Source organism: Ochotona curzoniae, unplaced genomic scaffold, assembly GCF_017591425.1.
Source record: "Ochotona curzoniae isolate NIBS_2020 unplaced genomic scaffold, NIBS_Ocur_1.0 contig_1302, whole genome shotgun sequence".
In the NCBI taxonomy this organism is placed as follows: domain Eukaryota; kingdom Metazoa; phylum Chordata; class Mammalia; order Lagomorpha; family Ochotonidae; genus Ochotona; species Ochotona curzoniae.
In genome coordinates this window covers 2690761-2707220 of record NW_024465035.1, presented here as the reverse complement: position 1 = coordinate 2707220, position 16460 = coordinate 2690761, and the positions used below count along the sequence as shown (strand labels likewise).

General features: G+C 47.2%; 2 protein-coding genes and 1 long non-coding RNA gene across 9 annotated transcripts in view; 1 reads left to right on the top strand and 2 right to left on the bottom strand.

Moving 5' to 3' along the window:
- The window catches only part of PCCB (propionyl-CoA carboxylase subunit beta), a 41523-nt gene extending 37206 nt beyond the window's left edge, over positions 1-4317 (top strand). For all 3 annotated transcript variants that reach the window (XM_041004578.1, XM_041004587.1, XM_041004595.1), the window contains 5 exons: positions 671-778; positions 998-1098; positions 1736-1834; positions 2743-2842; positions 4003-4317. In XM_041004578.1, the coding sequence (XP_040860512.1) occupies positions 671-778; positions 998-1098; positions 1736-1834; positions 2743-2842; positions 4003-4124 (530 nt within the window). In that variant the 3' untranslated portion in view covers positions 4125-4317. The remainder of the gene's footprint in view (positions 1-670; positions 779-997; positions 1099-1735; positions 1835-2742; positions 2843-4002) is intronic.
- Positions 3767-4631, bottom strand: LOC121172541. Its single transcript, XR_005886221.1, has 2 exons — positions 4420-4631; positions 3767-4092 (listed from the first exon to the last, which is right to left on the bottom strand). It is a non-coding gene; the product is annotated as an uncharacterized LOC121172541 (long non-coding RNA).
- A 4507-nt stretch (positions 4632-9138) lies between these two features.
- Positions 9139-16460, bottom strand: part of STAG1 (stromal antigen 1) — a 198826-nt gene continuing 191504 nt past the window's right edge. For 3 of the 5 annotated variants that reach the window (XM_041004538.1, XM_041004557.1, XM_041004548.1), the window contains exons 30-34: positions 14169-14343; positions 12993-13103; positions 12379-12493; positions 11162-11242; positions 9139-11078 (exon numbers count right to left, since the gene is read on the bottom strand). In XM_041004538.1, the coding sequence (XP_040860472.1) occupies positions 11055-11078; positions 11162-11242; positions 12379-12493; positions 12993-13103; positions 14169-14343 (506 nt within the window). In that variant the 3' untranslated portion in view covers positions 9139-11054. The remainder of the gene's footprint in view (positions 11079-11161; positions 11243-12378; positions 12494-12992; positions 13104-14168; positions 14344-16460) is intronic. The other 2 variants (XM_041004566.1, XM_041004569.1) reach the window with 1 other exon arrangement.

Sequence of the window (16460 nt, the reverse complement as noted above, 5' to 3'; positions counted from 1 at the left end):
ATGGCCGGAGCTGAGCCAATCCAAAGCCAGGAGCCTCTTCCAGGTCTCCCACATATGTACAGGATCCCAAAGCTTTGGATTGTCCTTGACTGTTTTCCCAGGCCACAAGCAGGGAGCTGGATGGGAAGTGGAGCCGGCGCCCGTACAGGATCCTGGCACATGCAAGGTGGGGACTTTAGCCGCTGAGCTACTGCGCTGGGCTCATGTTCTTTTCTAATATCCTTATCTTATTCTTGTAGGAGGGGAGATTTATTAATCATTGAACTCTTCGTGAGATTTTACAAGTCTCCTTTAAACCTCAGCTATGCTAGGATAGTAGTGTCCTGACTTGGCTTTCTCAGCTCAGGTTCCTCACATGCAGATTCTTAAGGGCACAGTGTTAGTCTGAGTGTAACCTGCTTGCGCTCCGAGTCTCGCTCCAGAGGGGTACCTTACACTGCTGCTCCCACTCTGACACTGGAGGCAGCCCTCATGTGCGTGGTAGAGCTCAGCTCTTGGGCTCTGGTCTGTGTCAACCCCCGTTTGCCTGGATTACTGCTCTGAAATGGGAAGACCACACAGCCTCCACAAGCAGCAGGTCTGGGTGGCTGGTTGTCTGGAACATCATTCCTATAGTGGTTGGAGCGGGCCAGAACTTCCTGGAAGTTTACCATGGATAATCTTTTTCTAGGATGCCTGGATATTAATTCGTCCGTGAAAGGGGCTCGCTTTGTCAGATTCTGTGATGCGTTCAACATTCCACTCATCACTTTCGTTGATGTTCCCGGATTTCTGCCTGGTAAGTCAGAGCGGTGGAGGTTAGGAGAGTGCTTCTGCTGAGCAAGGCACACTTTGGGAGATTCTGGAAAATTCTTTAAGGATTTGCAGCTGTGCATATCCTGGGTGTTCAGAAGATACAGCTGAGTAAGAGATGACCTGCATTCTTCACAGCTCATGGTGGCAGGCGACCTTTGCAAATGTGTCTGTGGTTATCTGTTCACTCTCCCTTGTGACCTAGGCACAGCCCAGGAATACGGGGGCATCATCCGGCATGGCGCCAAGCTTCTCTACGCATTTGCTGAGGCAACTGTGCCCAAGGTCACGGTCATTACCAGGAAGGTGAGGCCCTCACATGACTGGCTGTGACCCCCAGTCCTCTTCTTAGCAGCATGGCCTGGTGGGAGGTTTGACCAAGAGTTTCACAGGACTTGAAGGAGTACAACTTGGTCAACTTAAAATCTTGACGACAGCATTTTTAATCTTGTAGACTTGCTCTGCAGAGGTGTGTGTTTAAAGATGCATTTTATGTATTTGAAGCACAGTGACAAGGCCATCTTGCACCTGCTGGGCCATTCCCTAAATGGCCTCCATGGCCTCCGTGGCTGGGGCTGGTCCAGACTAGTATCAGGACCCTGGAAGTTCACCCAGGTCTCCCACCTACATGGCAGGAGCACAAGCTCTTGAGCTGTTTCTCCTGCTTTCCTAGGTGCGTTAGGAGTTGACCAGAAGTGGAACAGCCAAAACTCCAACTGACACTCCATTATGGAATGTTGGTGGTTGGAACACAGTGGCAGGCAGCCCCATGTGGCCTTTTACAGCATGAGAAGACTAGAAGGGACAATGAATGAACTGTGAAAGGCCTTGCGGAGCCCAGGAGAGCTGTTCTTAGGCCCACTTTCCCCTGGCCTCCTGGGTCTTTCAGAGTCATGACCGGGTTGTCACAGGTGCTAATGTTCAGCATTTGGGTATGTTCTAGGCTTACGGAGGTGCTTATGATGTCATGAGCTCTAAACACCTTTGCGGTGATACCAACTACGCCTGGCCCACAGCAGAGATTGCAGTGATGGGAGCCAAGGTAAGGAGCTGTAGCTTTCTGCTTTCCTGGCTCTGAGGACTGTGCTCCCCTCAGAGGAGATCAGAACCCACCTGGGACTTGATAGAGGTTGGGGTCCTTTCTGTCAGCCATGACTTAAGGGAGTGAGGGTTAGATCTTGTCAAGTCTTCCTTCTGGGACTCCAAGGCCTTTTCTGCCTCCTCTCCTACACTCTTCAGGTACATGCTGCTGTCTTCATGCCAGGGTTAAGTGCAACAGGTGAGAAGAATGGAAAGTGACAGGGGCCCAGTGTGGCCACTGAGATTCTAAGTTAGAAGATTCAGTTAGCTGAAAAAACCCTGGGAAAGTTAAATGTCCCTCCTAGCCCAGCCCCACTGAAGGCCCCAGGCTAGTTTTCTCAGCCCCCAAGAAGCTGAGCTGTAGCTCCAGCCCTAGTGACTGTGAGCAAGGTAAGTCCTGTTGTTTGTCCTGTTCCCCACTCCTCTCATCTGAAATAACCATGGGGGTTGAACCAAGTACCTACCAGGGTTTCTAAGCTTGTCTTACAGGAGTTCTGACTCTAAGGCCAATTCTTTGGTATTTTTTAGTTTAATCTGGCCTCCTGTGGCAACTGAACTCTGTTTTCTGGATCTAGGATACCAAACAAGGAAGACAGACTATGCAGGAAATAGACTAAACGATTTGGCTGTGAGGAAGAATGACTGTAAATGGTGAGGGCAGGATGGAATCTATCTCAAAACTATTGAGTTTGCCTGGCCTGCCCTCCTGGAGGCTACAATTGAGCAGGATGTCTGGCAGCCCCTGGAGTCTGGGTCACTGCTTGAACCTTTGAAGCTAGCACTTTCTCCAGTATAGTGAAGTTTCTAGTGATAATGCATTGAAGAGTTCTCTCTGGTTTGAGTAAAACTCATCAACTCCTCTCCTGACAGGGAGCAGTGGAGATCATCTTCAAAGGACATGAGAATGTGGAGGCTGCTCAGGCCGAGTACATCGACAAGTTTGCCAATCCTTTCCCTGCAGCAGTGAGAGGTAGGGGCTGCCTATGGAAGGGGTGTTTTGTCCATTTGTCACCTGCTGCTGCTCTCTCCAGTCTCACATGCCAGCCCTGTCTTCTCATCTGCTGGTGAGACTGTCCTTGCGCAGTCATTCCTCAGATACGATGGGAGCTACATAGACAGCTTTGGCAACTTCAGCCAGAGTGGCTGAAAGGATTCACTCAGTTCTCTAGTGTGTAGGAATCTACCACACAATCCAGGGGCTTCAGTCACCCACTCGTTCTCCATTTGTGGTTCTGTGGATCAGTAATTTGGTCTGAGCTGAGCTCAGTAGTTATTTTGCTGGTCTTACCTGGGATCACTCAACACAGCTGCAGCCATCCTGTGACTTGCCTGGGTCCTGAACAAAGGTGGCACCACTTACTGGCTGCTATCCCTAAGGCCACTGGCCTGGGCATCTGTACATCATGTCCCAAGGGAAGCTCTGAGCCCCCTGAAGCCTAGGTTAACTCGTACAGTGTCACTTTTGCCACATTTTATTGGCCAAAGCAAGTTACAAGGCCAATTGAGGGGAAAAAAAGCCACCTGCTGATGATGGGGGAATCCATTTGGGGAAGGAATGGGAGTTGTCATGGCCCCTTCTTGAAGACAGACCAGTCTACTTATTTATTTAGGACTTTTTATTGGAAAGTCAGATTTATACAGAGAGGAAAGGCAAAGATCTTTTTGCTGGTTCATTCCCCAAATGGCCGCAACAGCCAGAGCTGAGCCAATCCGAAGCCAGCTTCTTCCAGGTCACCCATGCAGGTGCAGGGTCCCAAGGCTTTGGGCCGTCCTCCACTGCCTTCCCAGGCTGCAAGCAGGGAGCTGGAACAAAACTGGCATCCATATGGGGTCCCGGTGCCTGCAAGGTAAGCACTTTAGCCCCAGGTCTATTTTCTATTAAACTTTTTTTTGTCAGGGAGATGCATTAGAGCATCGGTGTGTCTGTCACATTTGTTTACCTGCCACATACTCGTGGGTGAGATGAGGATTTTCCAACAGTCACTGCTATGGGATGGAGGGCAGCGTTCAGAGCCTCTCTGTTAGGTTAGCACCAGCTTACACTCGGAGCTTCAGGGATGGCGCCCAGGCCGGGCACACTGCAGGGTGGAGGGGTCAGCGGACGACAGCTTTTCTTTTGTGCTTCACCAGGGTTCGTGGATGACATCATCCAACCTTCTGCCACCCGTGCCCGAATCTGCTGTGATCTGGATGTCTTGGTCAGCAAGAAGGTGCATCGTCCTTGGAGGAAACATGCAAATATTCCTTTGTGAACAAGTCATGAATGAAGCAAGAACTAAATTACTGCCTACCATTCACATACCCATCCTACCCTGTGCAATCATGGAACCTGGGACTCTTACAATACTGGTAATGACCTGGAATGGCTAAGGCCATACATTCTAAAAACATTTCTTTGGTGCCTGGCTGTAAAATTGTTTGCTTTATTAAAAATATCAGTTGGTATTGTTGAGTATACATTTTTTGGAGTAGAACAGTAGGTAGTGGTCTAAGCTACAGGTGACCCATGGAACTCTGCATATTGGTTTTTTTCCTTCCAGTACTTACTTTTTACCCAGGGCTGGGAGAGGAAGTTTTCTGAGGAGTTTTTAGGCTTCAGTTTCCTTTGCAGCCAGGGATAACGTAGTGAGCCTTGTCTCATAACTTCACCATGACTGCTGAGGATTAAATAAGAGGTTTCTAATGTAGTCTGTGTGTCTGGAACAGATGCTTAAGAAGTGGCATCCCAGATTACCTTCTGATGTTTTCAGAATGTGTTTTCACATTCAAAAAAACCTAACACGAAAATTTCCAGGTGAATAGAAATGCTCTAAGAGCGTGTTGCATCCCCGCACATAGACTCTGTAGTTCACACTTACTTCATGTGGTTCACAAACTTACTTTTGTTGACATTTCAGAGCAAATGGCAGAACTGTGACCTTCTCCGCCACCCTGCAGGAACAGTGCCTGTCTCTGCTCTTTCATGAGCTTTCCGGCTTCTCTGGGTGTTTCCCACTGGGGTACTGTCACCCAGCACGTGTGGCCACTGGCTTACTGGCTTTGTCACATGTGCAATGTGCTGACTGTAAAGCTTTTTTTTTTGGGGGGGGGGGTATATCGCTGTTACCATTTCCCTTTGTAATGAGTAACTAATTTATAGGGAAATCTTTAATCCTATCAGCAAACTTACATTGATGTTTAATACTCACTGATAATTCTTGCCTCAACCTGTGATTGTAGCCGTGTCATTAGAGCTCCATTTAGCAATTGTACCTCTAGTAAGGACAAGCCTTCGCTCCTGATTTTCTCAGTATCGGCGTGGACTCATGGATGCCTCCATGTTTCATGTGGTTTCATTTTGATGCATGTTTCATGCATCAAGGGCTGGTGGAGACTTCTTCCGGTTGTTTTCCTAGGTCCTTTTCACATGTTCCAATAATTTACATTCCTGACAAAGGGTAGGATTCTGGGGCCAACATGATGGTTCAGTTGGTTAATCCTCAAACTGTGAGTGCCAACATCCCATAAAGGTGCCAGTTCGTGTGTGGCTTCTCCACTTCCCATCCATTTCTCTGCGTGTGGCCTGGGAAGGCAGTCGAGGACGGCCCAAAGCCTTGGCAGCCTGCTCCCACATGGGAGACCCAGAAAAGGCTCCTGGCTCCAGATCTGCTCAGTTCTAGCCGTTGCAACCATTTTGGGAGTGAACCTGCTAGACAAAAAATGTTTCTCTGTCATTTTTTACTTTTGTATTCCAGGTTCATCCTGACATCTCCCAGCCCTGCAAGCAGTTTTTCCAAGGTTAGCTTCCTCTTTTTAGCAGGAATATAAAGTTGGTGGTATTCACATTGCCATTGCAGTGTCACTGCTGCTACATTTTCAGTAGGTGGGAAGGATTGAAGTACAGATGATATACACACAATACTCCAAAAAATTCATGGGAAAATGGAATTAGAAATTTGGGGTTGGCTTTGTAGTACAGTTGGTTTAGCTAGTCTGAGTTTCTGCTTGTGATGCTAATGTCACATGTGTGTGCTCGCTGGAGTGGTGGCTGCTTCCTGCTGATGTCCCCGAGCAAGCAGCAGATGATGGCTCAAGGACCTGGGCCACCCTTGACGAAGACCTAGCTGAGCTCCTGGCTCCGACCTGGCCTGGCTGTTCAGGGAATGAAACAGTCACTAGAAGATGTGCATCTTTTGCTCTGCCTTTCAAATAACTAGGTAAATCTAAGAAAATTTTTTTTGGTGAAAAAAAACTTTAATATACTTCCCATTATGTGTGACTTATTTTAGTTATCTGCTCAATCATACGATTTTTAGAATTATAACTAATCAATGCTAAATCTTGTTTCAAGCCTTTTTTGAGAGCCCAGAGGTTTCCTGCAAAGGGCAGGCATGCGGGCAGTCAGTCCCTCCTGGCTCTTGCCTTCCTCATGGCTGCCAGCACACTGCTCAGCTCCTCCTGGTTCATCTGGATGTGTGTGCCCATCCTCCTCCTGATGAATGTGAGTGACCCTGGGCAGCCCCAAGGTGTGGTGCTGTAGGAGGCAGAGCTGCACGCCTCTTGGTCATGTCCCACACGAGCTGGGTGTGCTTGGTCAGGTGCCTCAGCTTGCTCCCATCTCTGCTCAGCTCATGGCCCTTGCTGAGGCCCACGGCCGTGGGGTGGTGGAGAGCCATGGCTGCTCAGAAAGAAACGAGTTCCCAGCTTGGTCCTTGTTGCTCAGAACACCATATCCTGACTGCTAAGACCACTCGCCAAACCCAGCCACCTTCAACCTGCACCTAGAATTCCGAATGTTTTTAAAAAGATCTATTTCTATTGGAAAGAAGATCTACAGAGAGGAGTGACATAAATATTTCTATTTGTTCACTCTCAAACGGCAACAGCCAGAACTGGGCCTATCCAAAACCAGGAGCTAGGAGCTTCTTCTGAGTCTTCTAAGGTTCCCCAGGCTTTGTGCTGTCCTCTGCTGCTTTCCCAGGCCACAAGCAGGGAGCTGGGATACAAACTGGCACACACATGGTATGCCGGCTGACCCATTGCACTTGCCCCAGTTCTTGTCTTTACACATGGTTACGTTGCTTGGATTGCTGAACAGTTCTACGAACTTGACTCCTGTGTAAGGGACGTGTCTCTCTCCACCTGTATTGACTGTTTACAACCCAGTGGAGTGCTGCTCTGTGCTGAAGCCCAAGGTCTTCTCCCTGCTGCAGACACGTCAGTGGGTGAGGCCTTGGACTGCTTCTACACTGCATCACTTTTATCTTACACTCCCCCATTCCTGGCAGCTCTTAGGATTTATTATCTGGTTAAAGCGTCTTACCTCCTTCCTCACTGCCAGCTTCTGCGTACTTCTGCAGCAATCTGGTTTTTTAGAAAACACATGGTTGTGCTTTGGGTTTTGCCTTGTATATTTTTCTTATCGTTGTAAGAAGTCAGCTGCCAGTGGCCGCGACTGTGCTGTCCGAAGGTTTTTCTGTTCTTCCTTGGCACCTGTCGCAAATGCATCAGAAATGCTGTAAGCCGTTGGAACTTGGAGACAGGGTTATGACAGGCTCACGGGACTCTGGAGGACGACTGTGGTCTTCCCATGGCACAGCAGCTCAAGAATGCCTGATCAACCCACTTTCCGACAGCAGCTGAGAAGATCTGGACCCTGCTCGGGTCCACACAAGGTACACATTTTAAAAGAATTTGTTATGTTTTAAGAGTCTAAGAAGTATTTTACCAGGCGCTGAAGTCTGGGAGTTAGAGGCTTATATCTGAAACTGCTGCAATGTTGTAGAGGAAACAACCCAGGGAAACACCTGGGTTAGAGGCATCGAGGAAGCCTTGAGTCGTGGGGGGGACCTAGAAACTCACCTGGCCAAAGCGTGCTGGGAGCCTGTCGGGGCTGACCTCAGCATGCCCGAGAATGGAGGCAGGATCCTCACTGTTGCTGTGCAGGGCTGTGGTTTCCAAGTGGCACACTCACCTTAAAGGGAGAAGGAAAACGATGAAGGTTGCCATCAGACTGTTAATATTCAAACTGTCACTCAACTGATGAGGCAGTGGGATGAATTTATAAGGATGGGATAAGAGGGAGGTCAGAGAGGTGGTGGTCTGTTATAAAAGAAGTTAAATAGGGCACTAAATTTGAAAAACTTTCCTACCTCATGCATGAGTCAACTAGGTAGCAGACAAACGGCCATTTTGCCAGTGCGCATCCTTCCAGTGCCTTTCAGAAAGCACTTTTACTGTGAAAGATTCTTGCAGCTTCACTTCTGATCATGTCTTCGTTTCCCCAGCCCCAGTCTACTCTGGTGCTGTTGGCCAAGGGACAGATGCCTGTGCAGGACATGTCCACGCCAGCTCACCACTCCTGCCGTCTAGCTGGCAGACTCCCACCTGTCTGAGCTATGATGATTGCAAAGGATTTCTGAGGAGCTGTGGTTTTAGCAAGAACTACTGGTTCTCATACTTACAGCTTCTGATGTCAGCATGGAACCCCTACTATCCTGAGCAGGAGCTATGACCACTTACGGGCAGTGCCTTCATCTGGGCCTTCAGTCCACAGGCACATCCCTGCAGTGTCCAGTCCTGGGCAGCAGCAGGATGCTCTTGAACAGTGGTGCCCGGTAGAGAGTTCAGAAGCAGCACAACTGTTTCCCTTGAAGACATTCTTGCTGATTGATGGACTCTTTCTGGGAGTAGAACCAAATGTAGTCACAGTCCAGTCGCAGCTCAGATCTGTAGCCTGTCCCCAAGCCACCCATGGAGGGAGCCCTGGACAAGTCTTATCAGCTTGTAACAAAGCTGAGCGCCCACCTTGGTTCTCATCAGCTTCGTCCTCTCGGATGCGGACTTATCTTCCATGATCCCCGTCTTTGCAGTGTAGGTTTCTTAGATCATTATTATGCACTCAGCCCAAGCAACACGGCAAAGCCCGTGAGGCGTCGGGGTGTGAGTTCAGAGGTTCACCGGGGGACAGCCACGCGTCAGCCCGTAGTCTGGACCTCATGCAGGGGAAGGATTCGCTCCATCTATAGGCACATGATCTTTGCTTCATCTAAACTTAGACTCTAAGAGACTCCCTTCAAAACTATACATAATCTGGATTACTCCATTCTTTCCTGGGAAGGCCAAGGAACGAAAACTAGTGAGCTAATTCTCAATTTCTTTTGTAAAAAACAAGCATCTCTAGGGCGATCTTGCCATCATGTAAGAAATGATCTGAAAGAGCAAGCTGAGGCAGCGGTCTCCTTCGAGCCTTCCCTAGCAGGAACAATAGGATGATCACCACAGGCCTGAGTTTGAATAGTTTATTAAAGGAAACATGAAGCATCAGTTTCAAATTGTACAAAAGGAAAAAAAAAAAAACCTCATATTGCAAATGTACAATTTACAGAATTACTAGCAAAACCAATCAAGGAGACACTGAAAATACAAAATCTGACTTCAGACTGAACTGGAAACCCACTGGAGTACTATTAGGCCTTTGCTGCTGTTGCCTGGTAGTCTGTGATTCTAAGTCAACACTGGTTTTCACAGACTGTCAGAGGGCCGAGCTGCCGCGCATGGCTCCTCAGGGCTGCTGCCCCGCCAGGGCCACAGGCAGACAGGGCTGGGATGGACAGTCCCGCGTTCCTTGCCCCTCACAACAGTGAAGCCCACGTTACTGGGAGAGATGAGACCTCCTACTCCCCTAACTGGATCCTAGGAATTACTGAGAGCACATAAAACATTTTTAGCGACCAAGTTTTTTTTCAGAAAGAATTGTACAAATTTTGAGTAAAATGTTTTGTGCCTGTTTACTAAAAGGATGATAAAATCATCTATTTGCCTTTTCTACACAAAAGATAATCACGGGTGCACCAGAATTTAAAAAGATGTTTTTCAGTTTTAGTAAAAAGGAAAGCCTCATGATTGTTTGCAGTTATTTTAAAAACCAGCCTAGAATCAGCTGTGGATGCACTGCTGTGCAGTCTGAGGCTTCCTCCAAAACAGCAGAACGGGAGAAACTGCTCAGGCCGCAGGGACCTGTGCAGGTCGGGAGCGCCGAAGCGGAGTGCGATGCTGAGCCACCAGACGGTCATGAAGATGCTTCCTCCAAAGACGACTTCTCATTAACACGGAAATGTCGCAGTGTCTTAAGGTGAGCTTGGGAGCTGCACCCTCTAAGGACAGACTTCTATGTAGCACAGAAATAACTGATAAACTTAATTCGCAAAAGTAGTGGATAAGGACATTAAATGCAAGGGAAGTAGACACAGTTATGTTACACTTAAAATTACTATCAAATGGCAAAGAATTCATGATTATCTTTGTAAGAAAACGCAAGTCTATATAGTTGGAATTTGGCAGGGCATGAAACAGGTGGTAAAACAGCAAACTGATAACTGGAGAACCATTTTTGTTTTACTGAGAATACTTTATTTGCTGGTAGAAGTTGCTAAAAATGCACAGAACAAATACCAATAGAAAATGCACTGTATCTGAATCTCCCTATTCTATATAAAATGAACAGTGTACAGCATCTGTTGGAAAATGGCTGCATGGACACTTATGTCCACTTATAAATAAAAATAAACCTTTTTATTCAAGAGTATAAAACCCGGGGATCCGTATCCAGAGGGGTGTGGTTTTTGGCAGATACGCACGCGATCACATCTCGCAGCTCGTCGGTGCTTCCTCCGCACCTGTGAGGCACGAGGCCGCCCAGAGCCAGTGAGCTCCAACACACTCTGCAGTTAGGATGAGCTGCTTACTCATAGGTTTAATAAAAATGGTTAGCTTTTAAAACATAAAAAGGCAAAATGTTAAAACAGTTTTTAAATTGTACAACAGGAAAATAAAGTTAAAAATATTTTTTTTACTCAATGCTGAGTTTTCATAAAACAGGTGTATAACAGTGTAATTATCTTGACAGCTGTTTTAAAAATTTAAAATTTCTTCCTCCCTCCAGAAAAACACATCTCTATGGGCTGGGTCTACCGCTGCGACCCACACCCTCTCTCAGGTCAGCCTCCCGAGGTGACACGCTCCAGCGTGCTCGTGGCTGGCGTACATGTTCCTCTTCTGTCACTGCAAAGGGACTGACCTTACTCATTTGATGAAAACAATCAGATCACACCAAAAGTGTTTTTCCCCCATACAAGCTATCACAGTATATAGGCCTCTAGCTCTAACAATAGAGTTCCAGATTGGTAAATTTTCTTCAGACTTCAGAACATAGGCATTCCAAATCCCTAGAAAAATGAGAAACAAAATTATTAATGTCATGCATAAACAGGATGCAGAAACAATGAAAAAGAGCAGTGGTTGCATTTACTGAATCGTCTTCTATGATAGCTGCAGAGTCAAAGAAGTCTGGCCTCAGCTCCGCTCGCTCTCGCCGGTTTCTTGATGGGGGCTAGAAAGAGAAATAAGTTACTCTGCATCATGCCAATTAATCTCTCCAACAGTGTCAAACACACTGAAGTAAGGTAAGGGTTAACTTTAAATGGAAGAGATAACTTGGCTTTCCTATGAAGCCAACTAATTTTGTTATATATAGAGAAAAGGGTCTTTCAAATTCTGAGAATAAACTGAGTACTAAACGCTCAGAAGTTTTGGGCTTCTTAACAGGACAGTTGCAACACTGCCCGTTCTCGGTGAGACCTCACTGTCTCCCCGAGGCGGGAGGGATTAGCGGGGTGAGGTCAGGAGTTACAGATCAGAGCAGCGAGCCCTCATCTGTACTTCTGACAAAGAGTGTGATCAGTGGAATTTCGAAACCTACGAAGCAGTGCTAGGCGCTGCATCAGATCCCCTCAATGCCAGCGTTTCCAGGTTGCCTGAGTTCTGGGGCTTTGACCAGCCCAGCCCTGCTGCCTCAGGCTCCCAGAGAGAACCAGTGCATGCAAGATGTATCTTTCTCAGGTAAAAACTAAATAAAAAGTTAAAAAAACCCTAACAACAATGCATTACTTTTCTTAAAAAACAAAACAACGCTTCTGAAGAGGTAACGAGCGAGATGGCTCTCGTCTTGTGCTTCGTTCCCTAAACACCCATGATGGGCCCGGCTGGCGCTGAGCCAGGATTCGGAAACTCCTCCAGATCTCCCACGTGCCGCGGCTGCCTTCCCCAAGGTGCTCTCCAAAGCAGCGGCACTTGAGAGCTGCAGTCAGGAACCGAACCCAGGATCTCCCAGGGGGTGTCTATCTTCCCCCGATCACATTTCCTCCTTAAAAATAATTTACTTACAGCCCAGTCTACATATTTTAAAAACTGGAAACCTGTCTTTATATACAAGGTTCCTGTTCTGTGTGTGGTTGTTACCTTGGAGCACAGTGTATGCTGGCAGACTCTAAAGTGCACTATGCTGAAAGACAAATTTGGTCTAAGTTTTTTTCAGAGAAAGTAAAAGGGAAGTAGCATTTCTTATTTAGAGTTAAAACATGCCCTTTTTGAAGGCTCCCCTGCTGCCCGCTGCTGGTCAGTGCTCCCCCCCCTTCCACAGATACCTCACATATTTAAAGTGAGTGAAAGTGCAATGAATGTCTTTACCAGATCAATGACCATGGTATCTTCAAATTCTTCATTCATATCTTCTAACTGGCTCCGGGATGACATCATCACGTCTTCGAAGATGGGCTCGGCGTCCTCCTCCATGAGACCCCGGCTGTGAGACAAGCATGCGGCTGTGAGACAAGCATGCGGTCAAAGCAGCTGCTCGGGCTCCTGTGCCAGGAGCTCTTCCCTAGTCAGTGCTTCTAACCAGTGAGTCAGACCTTCTAATTATGACGTACAGGCCACACAATTATAATACTGCACAAGATAAGTAACAGTCATTCCTTCAATTCACTCAGATTTCATCTCAAATTATCTTAAGTACAGTTAAGCAAAGAAACATTCACTTTTGCAAATATAACATGTATGTAGCTAAGTGTCCATACACAGAATTCTTTTTGGCCTTGTTACCCCAATATTACAGATGAGGACCCTGAGGGGACAGCTGTTTTGGAGTTGGCCATGCAGCTTCTGGCAGTGGCCGGGGGAGCATGCGCAATGCTGAAAGCCTCAGGACCCTTGCTAGCCTGTTGCGTGCAGAATTATAACTTTTAACTCCCAAGAGACTAAACATCAGAGAGCTTAGTCACCATACACAATGTAACACTTACACAGCATGCCTTACTCCAGTTCTCACTTTCATGTAGTTCATTCCTGTTCTGTCCTTCCGATTTAAGTCTTCTAATTTCGGCTGGCCTAACCAAGAGATCTGCATCTGAGGACTAAGAGAGGGCGTTATTACTCACGCTGTGACAGCAGAGGAAGAATCTAGCTTATGAGTGTCATGCTAACAAAGTTTAAATTGGCTGACTTAATACCCAACTGTCGAATTAGCCGACTTACTCCAGTGCCCTTGTAAAACAGCCAGTAAGTTGCTCAAATAGACAACTAAGTATCAGAGGCCAGCACGGGTTGGTTGCTAAATGACAAATCAACCATCGGTCTCATCCCCTCCCCTAAGTCTCTTGCCAGTTGGGCGCCTCTCAGACCCTCATCTTGGGGTACTGCCCAACTCAGAAGTGAACTGTCTGGACAGCATGTCTGATAAGAAAAGCTCTCCAGAGTTGAACAGGAAGGGTTAAAACATTGTCATTCAAATCTTTAAACTTAGAGGCAAGTGGGAACATGCCTAAACATGCTTCTTGAAGCTTTATGTGATGTAGTCTTTAGTGGAAGTTAGCATGTAAAACCTACTGCCCAGACCTTCATCAGATCTATACACCCGAACAGGGAAGACAGGTCTGGGCTAAATGGGACTGAAAAATACCAAGGTCAGGAGGTAGGACAAATCGCTCAAGTAGTGAGCATTCTGTAGAAAAAGGAGTAGGATGCTGGGGCGGCCTCCTATTTCTGATACTAGTCCAAAGGCAAGCCCCCGCTCCTGTGAGACCACGCAGCCACGCCATGGTGGACGGCGAGCACTCTCAGATTTGAACAAAGGCAGACACTTAAAAGATGACTGATGAAAAGTCAGGATCTGAGCTCTTGCAGGTTCTTTTGCTAAAAGGAGCCCCTTATCTTCCTGGCGATTCTTTGGAAAGAGACAGGCCTAGCCAATTTATACTCAAATAGCAACGAAGCTAGCACTTAGAACACCACACACAACAGTCTGTAAACTTTGAAGAACTAACCTCCACTACACAGTATCTGCAGACTTTTCAAACATTTTCTCCTGTAACCCAGTTCTATTTGTGGCTTTGTTTTCTCACAAATTGACCAACAATATGGTTTGATAAACAGATAAAGCTAAGGGTTTTACGCCAAGAAAACCCATTTCTGCTACTTACTTGTGTAAGAAGTCGGGCTCCGAGCCATGCTCCGACTCGGGCTCCTGGATCTGCTCTGCCATCGGCCTGTTGTTCTCCCGCAGCACGGTGGACGTGAGCTGGGGTGCTGGCAGGGGGCCGGGCGTCTGAATCATGGTGTCAGTCCTGTTTAGCCACGTGCTCTCCAGAGTCTCATCTGTAAGATTCCAGTTAAACACACAATGTCACGGGCGGAGGACTGACACGCAGTGACCTACGGGTCGGGCTTTGCTGCTGGACTGCCCTGTTTGAATCCCAGTTCAGTCATTCACGTGAGTAACTTCGTGAAGTCCTGCTCGCTCCCGAGAAGCTTGGGAAAATCAGTGCCTTACCTTACAGGATAGTCAACGAAGTAATATGCTTAACCACCAAATGCTGGCTATTATCCTCTCCTCAAAGTCTCTTCATCTTTGATAGAAGGGAAAATGGGGCCAGACTGCCAAACTTCTGCTGCACAAGCAATGAACACCTACGTCCGGGAGGTCCCAGGGACCCCACGCAGCATTCTGTGTGCAGCTGGTCTGTGGAACATCTCGACACGGTCCCCGAGCGTGACTTTACTCTGAGTCCTTCGGGGAAGTCTCAGTCAGCCCACCCAACCCTACCATTTTCACTTCTAGAAGAAATGTGGGCGGACTTCAGCAAGTGCATGAACTCAATCTCCATAGTAACTTTCTGAAGTCCCGCTGCAGAACCACTCCTGCTCATCCAGAGTGCAGCTACATCACACCTGTGTTCAAAGGTGATTTGCCATGTGTGTGATTTCTAGAATTATATTAATTATGTTTTCAAGGGACCAGAAACTTTCACTTTCCTTTTTAAGATCATTGATAAACATCCACAAGATTAAGCATCCTGTAAAATACTGCATAAGTTACAAAATCTATACATATCAAAATTCTAAATCTTTAAAGTATTTGTGGGCCCAGCACAGTAGCCTAGTGGCTAAATTTCCTTTCCTTGCGTTTACTGGGATCCCTTATAGGCGCCAGTTCTAATCCTGGCAGCCCTACTTCCTGCCTGGGAGAGAAGTCAAGGACGGCCCAAAGCCTTGGGACTCTGCACCTGCATGGGAGACCCGAAGAAGCCCCTGGCTTCAGATCCAATCAGCTCCAGCTGTTGCAGCCACCTGGGAAGTGAACCATGGACAGATCTTTGTGTCTCTCTCCTTTCTGTAAATCTGACTTTCCAACAAAAATGAACAAATCTTTACAAATATTAACAAAATTTATTTATATATATATATATTTGAAAGAGTGACAATTCATCTCCCACCTGCTTTACTCCCTGAATAGCTGCACTGACCAGGGCTGGACTAGGTGGAAGACAGGAGCCAGAAACTTCATCTTGGTCTCCCTCATGAGTGCCACCACGCTCCACTCCCTAGCAGGCACAGCGCAGAGTAACTGGCTCAGTCAGCCAGCCAGCTGGACTCGAATCGAGCTGGCATGGGATGCCGGTACTGCAAGCAGCAGTTTAATCCTCTATGTCACAATCCCAGCTAAAACTTTAAAGTTTATTTTATTTTGTTTGGAAAGTCAGTTATACAGATAGGAGGAGACAGAGAGGAAAATCTTCCGTCCATTAATTCACTCCCCAAGTGGCCACAACAGCCGGTGCTAGGCCATTCTGAAGCCAGGAGCCTCTTCTGGGTCTCCCACGCGGGTGCAGGGTCCCAAGGCTTTGGGCCGTCCTCCTCTGCTTTCCCAGGCCACAGGCAGGGAGCTGGATGGGAAGTGGAGCAGCCGGAATTAGAACCGGTGCCCATATGCGATCCTGGCTCGTGTAAACAAGGACTTTAGCTGCTAAGCTACTGTACCAAGCTCCACAGCCAAAACTTGTAAAAAAGTTTTTCATTCTGGGCCAGTGCTGTGGTACAGTAAGTTAAGCCACCATTTGCTGTGCTAGCATCCCATATGGGCACCACTTCATACCCTGGTGTCCCACTTGCAATCTAGCCCCCTGCTAATGCACTGGGAAAGCAGACGATGGCCCAAAGGCTCGTTCCCTGCACCCACGTGGGATATGCTCCTGGTCACTGTGACCAGTGGATGGTGCTCTCGCTAACTCAGTCTTTCAAATAAATAATGGACAGCAAGAAAACCGTCCCAATCTCCGAATGCTCAGACGAGGCGGTCTGGCTCACATATGCCCTTTCCAGTCTTGCAGAAGGTACTATTTCAGTAGTGAATTATATGAGGGAGTTTTTTTTTAAAGTTTTTGGAAAAAATGGAATTAAAAGCTATGTTTCATTTTATTTCAGGTAAAGATTCA